The sequence below is a fragment of the Lepisosteus platostomus genome, chromosome 10 (genome assembly GCF_059453375.1).
Source record: "Lepisosteus platostomus isolate fLepPlt1 chromosome 10, fLepPlt1.hap1, whole genome shotgun sequence".
Classification (NCBI taxonomy): domain Eukaryota; kingdom Metazoa; phylum Chordata; class Actinopteri; order Semionotiformes; family Lepisosteidae; genus Lepisosteus; species Lepisosteus platostomus.
The window spans coordinates 12,523,043-12,533,670 of record NC_142620.1 but is presented as its reverse complement, the minus strand read 5'-3'; the positions used below and the strand labels follow the sequence as shown (position 1 = coordinate 12,533,670).

General features: G+C 44.4%; 1 protein-coding gene across 1 annotated transcript; it reads right to left on the bottom strand.

Annotated features, from left to right (window-relative positions):
• Nucleotides 1–500: 500 nt before the first annotated feature.
• On the bottom strand, nucleotides 501–10,182 carry atg14 (autophagy related 14). The gene is made up of 10 exons (XM_088648250.1): nucleotides 9,677–10,182; nucleotides 8,878–8,940; nucleotides 8,601–8,643; nucleotides 8,093–8,174; nucleotides 7,175–7,412; nucleotides 4,569–4,798; nucleotides 4,002–4,119; nucleotides 2,991–3,081; nucleotides 2,695–2,780; nucleotides 501–2,281 (listed from the first exon to the last, which is right to left on the bottom strand). Exons 1-10 carry the CDS (start codon nucleotides 9,976–9,978, stop codon nucleotides 1,969–1,971), a joined length of 1,566 nt encoding a protein of 521 aa, XP_088504376.1. The 5' UTR covers nucleotides 9,979–10,182; the 3' UTR covers nucleotides 501–1,968.
• Between the last annotated feature and the right edge of the window lie 446 nt (nucleotides 10,183–10,628).

The window sequence follows — 10,628 nt, the reverse complement described above, 5'->3', positions numbered from 1 at the left end:
CCTGAATTGCAGTGATAATATAAAGCTGAAATACAACTGCATCAATTGTGAAAAGTGGGCTTCATTAGAGTAAATTAATTCATGCATTACACAAAAATTGGTCCTAGGTGTTTAGAATGTCTTGTCCTGTTTTTTTATAATGTTTTCAGGAGGCTAAGATTCTTTATTTAATTTCTCAATTCTCTGTAAATCTTAGAATGACACATTAGGTGTCCTAAAATCCATTTTTATTTCACACATTTTTTTTGTAATTCACCGTTCTGACACAATGAGCATTTTAAAGTAATGGTAAGTGAAGTGGATGGGGCTTGTGTATCCAATTGTATTGATGACAACTACACAAAGACCCAGAGCATAGGTATGGCAAAGGGTCTCCAAAATTAAATGACTGAGGTACCATAAGGATTTTATTTAGTTTAACTGTAATGGATGTGTACTGGACTCAAAATGTTGATTACAGAAATGGACATAAAAAAACCTACAAACAAAACAAGCAAATGTTTAGCAGTTTCAAATAATTTTTATGGCAACCAAGAATCAATTGCATAAGAACTATACAATATTGTAATAAAATGTCATTTTTATCTGGAAACATGGCTACTTAAAATTTCATCAGTGTCATAATGCATTATTCAAACCAAGTGAACAAAATAGGATTTCCTTCAGCAATCTACTTCCAATTTCACATATTCCCCTTTGGAATGACATTTTCCTGCATCTAAAATTGCAGTAGTCCTGCAGCTCCAGCTAAAATGTTCTTGCAAATCACAGTTTGATCTGGTATGCTCAGTATTAACTTTTTTACCCATGTTACCAACTTTTAAAACCACTTTTAGGACATGCTGCAGACAGCAGATCCTTGTAAAGTTGTGCTGCTATTACAGTGATTTGACACATTTTCCAAAATGGGTACTTGGGTGCATTATTTGAATTAATTTGTCCCTCTCGCAAATCTTTACTCAAAGTGACATTCATTTTTTACCTATCCCAGGTTATTTTTGTTTCTTCTAGAGATGTAAATGTATAAGGTGCAAATTGAAAGCAATCCATTTTTTTTATATAATGGAAACAACCTAAACGGGCATCTATGCAGAGTAATCCAAAATAAACTCAAGTCAATCCATTGTCAGTGCTTCCCAGCAAGAACAGCATGGCCACCAACCACTGCTTAAAATGTTCCAAAACAGTCCATAGTAGTCATCCATGATAAATATGCCAAAAGTGAAGAAAAAAATGCTTCTCCCAGCTCTCTACTAAAAATATATCGGATGAATATTGCAGATGTTTGCAGTAGGTTCACCTGTACCTTTGTGTTGTAAACTGTCTTCATCCACAATGCCAGCCATATTTGTTAATAAATGTTATTGCCATGCGCTCTACATAAGTGTAGAGGTTAAAAGCACTAGCCTCATGGCTTTTGTTACAGCATCCCATATGCATGTACTGTTGTGAATTCTGTAGTTGATGCAGTAGTCTTTCTTCCAGAGGTTCTCCTCTTTACCCATTGTAAATGAATTCTAGGACCAAATGAGCCTGCATCCCAAAGCTGGTCTCTCCTCTTTCCAGGCAGTATATGTTACTGACAGTGCCTTTGGAGAACACTGAGAAGTACCAGAAATGGAAGAATTAGTTGTTGTGAAGAAAGTGTTGGGGGGGTAGAGTGTATTGCCAATAAAACTTACATTGACTTGGAGATTAGCGTTGTCCCTCTGCAAACTTCACTTAGTTCTGCAGAGGTAATCTGTGTTAAAAATGAATATCCCAGCACCATGAGAAGGGGGCAGTCTTCTGGTCATTTGCAGTCCAGCTGCTTAGCCTCAGTAACAGCTCAAACTGGCCAGAAAACTGGGTTTTAGGTTTGGTCTTTCGAAGTCGAGGAGCGAGGAAAAAGAACGTTTTCAAATGGTTCGTTTATAAAGCCAACCCCCCCCCGCCGTGGAAACTGAAAGAGGGCCCTGCGCCGTGGCCTCAGCGCTGGCCCGTGTAGGACCTGAACCAGGAGGTGACGGAGGCGGCGGCCGAGGAGATCATGCCCCCGGCGCTGCCGCCGCCGCCGCCGGCCGGCTGGGAGGCCGGCAGGGCGGCGCTCTGGGACAGCTCCATGGGCTGCGAGGGGATGTCGCAGAAGCGAGGGCTGGGCACGGTTTCCCAGTCGGTCCCCAGGTCCGTCTCCTCGTCAGTCACCGCCTCGTCCCCGCTGTCCTCCACCGGGCCTGCTGCACTGGGCTCCACAATCTCCATCGAGTCTTCCAGGTCAGCAGTGATCTCGAAAGGACCCGTCCTACGCAAGCAGAGGAGTAGCATCCTTATCGGGCATACAAAGATCGATTTCCCCTGCGCCACATCACAGCATTCCCGAACTGTCCGTTAGGACAAACTTGAGGAATGGAAGGACTAGCGCACTGTGCTTTATTCCGGCTGTTTAAATGACTGCATGCTTCTCCAGCCATTAGGTGGGGAATTTATAGAACAGCTGAAATTTCAACAATGCAATGCTACATTATAAATTACACCTCATGAGAACGCAGTAAAAACCCGTAGAACTCAGTGCAGTGTCAAAATAATTACTAAAAATCAAACGCCACCAGTTATCACAGGACTAAACTGGAAGCAGAGGTCCTGGAATCGATAAATCTTTTGCCTGCACAATTTTTCTTTTCCTTCAAGAACAGAAGTGAGGACGGCTTTTCTCACCTGCCCAGGTTCCTGTTGTCTGGACTCACCAGGAACATGATGTTCCTCAGCGTGTGGTGAGGGTGCAGAAGCTCACTTTCCACGTGCTGTCAGACCAAGAACATCCTCTTAGTAAATGCAAACAGTAGCATAACAGTCATGCAGAAATGTACAGAGCAGAATTTCAGTAAATGTTGAGCTTCACTGTAGGAGCAGACAAAAGCAGTATATGACCTTGCCTTTTTCTAGTCAGAAGGCTGGGATCAGATCTTATGTGGGTTTTTTTTTTTACTGTATGCGAGGCGGTGCTGGAGTACCTGAGAAAAGCAGAGGTGCAAGATGTTGGTGTTCAGCTTGTTCACACCCCGAATGAATCTGTATCTGCTCAGATTCTCACCACAGAACTCACTGGAGAGGAAACAACAAGACTACAGGTAAAAGGTATTACTTCACACAGCATCCTGTTTTCGTGTACCAGCCAGCTATTTTGATTACTAATTTTTAATGAAACATGGCATAAAATAAGACTTCTATGAATGTCAATCTCGTTATCTGAATGAAGAATGTGCATGTCTTTCTAGAAACAACTGCCTTGTACTACTGGGAAGCCTTTCATGAATGGCTTATGTACAGAATATTGAGCAGGAATTATTTTATTTTCATTCCTAATCCATAATCAGAAGGGCCTTATAATTTCTTGTCTCTGCGGAATAGAAAAGAAATCTCAATCTTAATGCACCCTTTTCATTAGAGCAAGCTATGCTTTTGCTACCAAAATCATGATGTAACTACTGGATGGTTTCATAAAAAACATTCAAGAAAACAGTGCTGTGTGACAGCTGGGTTTTGAGAAAAAAGGGTATTCATTTCCAATTCTTCATTGGCATGTGCTCCTATTTATTTTCAAACTACACTGTGTGGGTCTGTATTCTTTACACCTGCATTATATTAAGAAAGAAACAAATGTGAAGTGTTTGATGCTACAGTAAAAAGCTGGGAGCCCAAAAAGTATGACTGTAATTGTTATTGCTGATCATTTTATGAGCTGCGACAATATGTCTGCTTTACTTCATTACACGGTTTAACAAACACCACTGCTGATTGAGAACAGATTTTAATTTCCATCACTCCCCCTGTAACAGGCTTTTCCGTCTATTCCTTCTAAATCCTCAGCTGGAGGCAGTTCTAACATCGGTCCTTTCTTAAGCACTGCGTCCTACGGGGAACGCAGAAGCTGAGGTCCAGCGCACTCTTGCTCAAGAGGCTTCAGGCTGGGTCACGCGGCCTGTTGACAGATGGGAAAGGCAGAGGAAGACGAGGGCTCTCACCTGTTGCAGAGTTTCTTGGGAAGGTTGACATCCAGAATGTGCGACAGGATGTTGACCAGCTGAGTTGCATAGCAAAGAGCAGCACTGATGGTGTGGGCAGGGTTGATGTGATCGGTCTCTGGAGAGACAAGAGAACCGTACGTTGATTCAACACCTCTCTGCCGAGCAGATATTTTGCCAGTGGACGTCACAAGTAACATTACTTTCTGGCCTCTGTCCCTTATCAACCCCTTCAGTGGGTTCCCAATACTTGCCCTGGAGGCCCACACACCTGCTGGTTTTCATTTCATCCCAACGTAATTAGGCATTTGAAGCCTTAATGGATCCAAGAAGTTGCTTCATGCGCATGTCTGGGATTTTATTTCACTTACAAAATACAACAGCTGAAGCTCCAGCAGGTTTAAGAGCTGGTAAGGAAGAGTTTAGATTAATCTGATTATTAAGTCGGTGAAGGGTCCAATTGTGTAACTGAGAAAGTAAAAAAAACACCAGACATGTGGGTCACCCGGACCAGGATTGGGAATCGTTGAGCTAGAGGGAGGCGTGTGAACAGGCTGAACAAGGTACCAGGTCCCTGGGTGGCTCTCTTCTCCTCTACCCAGTTATAATACGCAGAGTAGTCCCCGTTGCTGGGCAAGGTGATCCAGGGCCCGGTGATGCTGATGCTCGTCTCCCCATTCTGGTCGTCCCAGACCCAGCGCCCGGACAAGTAGGTCGTGCGACGGGCCTCAGCCAGCTCGCTGACCGTGCTGGAGGTCAGCGCCAGGTCCCACTCGGCCACCACGTCAGCAGGGTCCCTGAGGGTGGGGGCAGAGTGCAGTGAGCTTGGCGTTCAGGTTTCACTGACATCTCACCGCAACGGGACGCCTCTTAAAGTACACGAGCAGCTGCTGGAAATTCCCCTCCCGAGAGGGTTAAATAAAAGACACAGCGAGTCCTCTGTTATTTTATCTCACGCTGTTGCTTATCCTGTATGCCCTGCATTACCCCCCAGTTGTTTAAGCACTTTTTCACATCAACTAAGCCTATACAAATAAAATCAGAAACCTGCTTACCAGGGATTGTATTGAGGAAGCTAACTGGCATCAGCAGAAAAAAAACCCTGTCAAGAAAAGTAGGCCCTTTAGCTGGTAAAACATTACTATACGTCCCCAGTTTTCTCCTCTCCTTCTCAGCAGAGCTACAGAAACTGAAAATGTGCAAAGATCCAACTTGACTTTGGGAATCCCACGCACTCAGCTTTTCAGATATTAATTATAATCACAAAGATGATACACTGTACAGCCATAGCACCTAAAATATCCTCAGGATAAAATGCATTCCAATTAACACATCAAAATGTCACATTTTAAGAAGCTCTAGACTATGTAATCTGGTACAGGTCCTTGCCCAGGTGCAGGCTGTCTATGATCCCAGTTCTGAACCCGGGTCACGTCACTAGCCAACTGTGATCAGAAGTCCCCCAAGTGGGAGTGCTTGATTAAGGGGTCAGGGAGGAATTATTCAGACAGCGATCTGTCAGATCTCAGCAATACTTTGACCCCTGTGGCCTCCTGACCACTGGCAGGTATATGGTGCTGTCAGGGAGAGAAACTACACTGAATCAGCCCCCAGTATGGGGCTGTGCTGCCACAGACATGTTTAAAGGCTCACGGCAGACAGTTGTTTTTCACAATGCAGTAGTCATTGTCTACATTTCATCATTCTCCCATGTGGTCACGCTGATCACATTCGAGACATGAAAAATACACAAACAGCCATTCCAAATTAGGTGGGGATAATTAAAAAAAGCGATAATTAATTAGTGATTCCAAGTTTAAAAACCACATTCACACATGCAAGACCAAGCACTCTAAAGACCCCTAGGTATTGTAACATAGGACTGGGTGAAAACAGATTGTTTTCAACAATGAGAAACTTGTATAAGCAACACTAAATTCCCATTAAAATACTGTGTGAAAGTCTCCAATACATTACAGTTGCTTTTAACTGTTGAGATGAGGTACTTTTTTGATGTTTTTGAATAGTTTGACACCATACATTGCCAAATATATGTTATAACACATAGACTCTTCCAGCACTTCTTTTTTAGGCCAGTTATGTTTAAAGGTATTATGAAGCAGGGTGGAAATAAGATTTGCATGATCTCCTACACTAGGCATAAACAATAAATGTTATACTAATCAAATTTCTTACCTAACAGTTATATTCTAATTACTAAATGGGCAAGGACAGAATAAAACCCATAAATGTAAAAGCAAGAGAAAGCATCAAGCTGTCTGGCAATACTGTTACCGTGCATTAATAGTGCATATAATCAAAATAAAACATTGTATAAAATGTTACAATTTGTGCATTGATACTATCAAATATTCTTCTACACCACAATAACCTTACCATTTCTGTCAAAAGGGGAATTCCAGCCCCAATTTCTTAGATCAGTTATTAAATCTTGGTAAAAAAAATAAACTGACGTTATAGAAAAAATGATAAGTTTCGAATTAAGTACAAAACTGTAAACTTCATGAAAGTCTTCTAAGTCGCCATATTGTCACAAACTCTCATGCGAGTTCCTACAAATTTCGACAAGATGCGGCCCTTCCTGCTCACTAGTCTCCACAGTGACTAATGTAATGCAATATATTGAGCGGAAAAATACAGGTTGTGCAGCAGACATTTCACCGCAGAACTGTTCCAATGCGTCTGCATGCAGAGTTAACAAGTAGTATCAGTCTGCAAAACAGTCTCAAAATGGAAAGTAAAATTTCTATTGGATTAAAAGAGATGTATTGACAAGCCTGCTTGTTTACAAAGTCATAGGGCTGCAACACGTCCCCAGAAGTTTTGTTGCCTCATTCTGAACACGGTGCTGTGCATACCTGGAAGTCTGGTCTATTTTGTAATGTAAATTGGAGGTTAAACATGTTACCGTGTTCATTTTACTGTTACTGCGTTTTGAAATGCACTCATCAATCCCGATTCTCCCTAACCCCTCTATGAAATAGTGTTGCAGTCCTCCCCCTTCACAATGATTAAGGCGACTCCCAAGAGGAGAAGGAAGATCAAACAAAGAACAAGCCACACGCTTGGAGCTCGTCTTAGCAGGCGGAAGTATGACAAAAACAGGTCTGTGTAAGTCTTGCTCTTTGGAGCGAGCACTCGTAGGTGCTGACCTCGCGCCCTGCTTCTCCTCCTGCATGGGGAAGATGTGCGCAGTCAGCTCCAGGATGTGGCCGCAGCGAAACCCCGCCAGCTGCCCCAGCCGGGCCAGCAGCTCCTTCCCCCGTTTCTCCAGCAGCTCCCCGAGGCGGCGGTTGTGCCTCTCGATCTTCTCCTTCTTGTCCTGGTGCCGGTGGGCTCGCCGGCACAGGCGCTGGCTGTCCTCCTGGGCCCGCAGCAGCTGCTCTGTGCCTGAGGGGACACGCAAACCAACACACGCTTGCACCCCCAAGGAAGGAACCAGGATGATCAGCCGGGACTCGGGTTGTCCCAGTCTCGAGAGACCTCCTGTATCTCCGTCTTTACACCTCTGATAAAAAAATAGTTACAGCTCTTAGCTTTTCAAAGGGAGGAGGGAGCATAAAACCACACTGACACCATCCAGCCGTTTTCCTTGCCTACTTTATCCAGTACAGGGTCACAGGGGAGCCAGAGCCTATCCTAGCAAGAAACATGCACAAGACAGGGTGCACCCTGGCTGGGACACCAGTCCCTCACAGGGCAGACACACAGACACACCTGGGCTACTTTGTTCCAGAAGCCAATGACCCTACCAGTAAGTCTTGAACTGTGGGAGGAAGCAACATGGACTGGGCAGAACACGCAAACTCCACACAGATAGCACCCCAGGAACCAAATCCAAGGACCCAGTGCTAAGAAGCCACTGATACCAACAAACAAAAGATAAAACCTCCAAAAACGTAGGACAAGGTATAGCACACCCTCAAACACAAGCACCAAAGCTTTGGCAATACTTCCAGTGCAACATGTCATGAAACAGCACTTGGTGCAGAAAAATACCATCAGCTGACAGCAGAAGAACAGGACTTAGTGACCCAGTGGCTCACCAAGCTTCTTCCCTGGACACCTACCATTTTTCACCTCTTCGTTTCCACAGCAAATCGCTTCTTTCAGCTGCTCGATTCGCACTTTACAAGACATGATCTTCCACTTCTGAAAAAATAAAACAGCAGGGTAGCCAGCGTATGGTAGATGTGTCTCACTGTAGCTAGGAATACAGAGTAGTTGGTAGTAGTTCAGGTGGGTAGCTGCGTCAGCATGCGTAGGCTGCAAAGGAACAAGTAATAGGTTTATTCCATGCTGAAAAAAAGAAGAAAGAGAACACAACGTTTCGGCCGTGGAGCCTTCTTCAGGTGTGAAGACCTGACACCTCAAACCTGAAGAAGGCTCCACGGCCGAAACGTTGTGTTCTCTTTCTTCTTTTTTTCAGCATGGAATAAACCTATTACTTGTTCCCATACAGAGTAGTTTGCTGACATAACTACACACAAAAAAATATAAAGACTCAAAATTCTGAAGCTACCAATTATAACTGCTAGAAGTGTATAGCTTTAAAATAAAAAACATCAGAAAACTTACTAGCTGGTCAGCTTGAACCTTCTTGTCCATGGCTTTAATAAGTCTAAGGACACAAGAGAAAACCGGTGATAAGGGGATCACAAGAGGGCCAAATGACAGAATACATCAGCACAAAGACACCTCTCGTTCGGTTTTCTTTTGATAAAGCTAACAGAGAATGAAATACCTTAAAGTTTAACTGAAACTTCTATCACTCTTGGCTTTATATTTATGCTATACGTATATTGAAACACTGTTGTTGATCATTTTAGTCATTTTCAGCTAGTTTGGGTCATACCTCTGCTGGAGCTCTTCCTTCTTATTCTTTAGCTGTTTCAGTCTCTCTAGTTTATCTGAATACCTGTAAGAAAGTAGCGGCAAAAACGTGTATATTCATTGCAATGGATTGGTTTCAGTCCAGTTCCCATTTTGCTAACTCGCAGCACTGCACACCTGTGGTTTAGCACTCCGCGGGAACTTTTTACAGGGATAAAGGCAGCACTGGGCTCTACTGTTTCAGCATGTACAACACGTTACGACCGGATATTTCTTGGATGTCGAAATCAGCGACACCACTCGAATGTGCTTAGTCACTTCGGCGAGCTTCACAACAATCCCAGTATGTTAAGATTAATTGATCGTTTCATGTACATGTCAGCAATAATTTATTGTATTTTAAAAAGACGTTTTCCTTTAAAAGAGTCAAAACGAAAATGATGATACGCTCCTACACTTCAGTACTTCTAGGCTGCCAAATTTAGCAACAAAAAGACGTACTCGCACGCAACTCAAAACACGCGTTTAACTTTCTCTTCAACTTTCTATTCGAAACTTCTCCCACGGATTTCGAAACGAATCGGAACCTTTTGACACTTCGTCATATAATCTGTCATCACCGAAAGCACTCTGCAGCACAAAAATCCGAAACAAGCAACCGCTTCGACGTTACTAAACAGATTCCGAAGTTTGTTAGCAAGAGGATCATTTTCTGCCACCGGACAAAGGGTGACATGTACGAGCAAGGCTGCGGCTTTGCGACTTCTGTGTGACAGAAATACCGATGTTCCGTCTAAAAAAAATAGCAATGTGGGATTTACCGTTCGGGTTTTTTCCCATCAAAGTGCACGAAGTCGCCCGCCTGGATGCAGCGGGCACAGGTGAGCCTGCGGCGGGCAGTGTTGCACAGGGGACACCGCTCCACGGCCACGTACAGCCCCTCCGCATCGTCCACCGACTCCACCATCAGAGGCCCGGGGGAGGCGGCTTCCATCGTCGCGGCCGGCGGATGGGGCCGGAGAGGAGGCCGAGCCCCAGGCAGTGCCCCCGCTGCCCCCTCGCCAGGGCCGGTCGCACGGGCTTCGCGATCCACGGGGGACGCCATGAAACCGGCGGAGCTCATCCGCAGACCGCCTCTCCTCCGCTGGCCTGAGAGCCGTCTCTGCTCATCGCCGGGGGAGCGCGATCACAATCCCCGCATCCGTGTTACGTGGGGTGGGAGTCTTTAAATAGCTAATTCCGAACCTTGGCAGGACGAAAAGGAGGTAAATAAGAATGGATGTAGTCCAGGGTCCCCCCCCGTGTCACGTGACGAATCTTTGTTTTTGTGCGGCAGTCACGTGGAGAGGGAGGAGGGCCGCACTGCATGCGCGGAACTCGGGGTCACGTGGTGGGTTCATTGTCGGCCGTCACCTTTGCTGTTGGATCGGGTATTAGCCAGAAAACCGCGTTGTGCAATTACATGCAATAAAGAGAAAGCTATCGGGTTTGGCTTTCTTTAAAAATGCCTTTCAGGTGTGGCATTTTTTATGCAGATACATTGGCAGTTTAAATTGGTTCTTTTTAGGGAAAACAATCCCATTTTAGTTTTGTCATATAGACAAAATTACAGGTTCAGTTTGTTCTCCATCAGGCGAGACACGAAAGCTGCTCTAGGAATTTGAGAGACCACACGTTAACAGAAACGCGTGCCTGGGCCAATCTGAACATCTCTAATGTTCAGATTAATTACAATAAATTAAAAGGAGACATACGTCGTATTGGCATCTATTA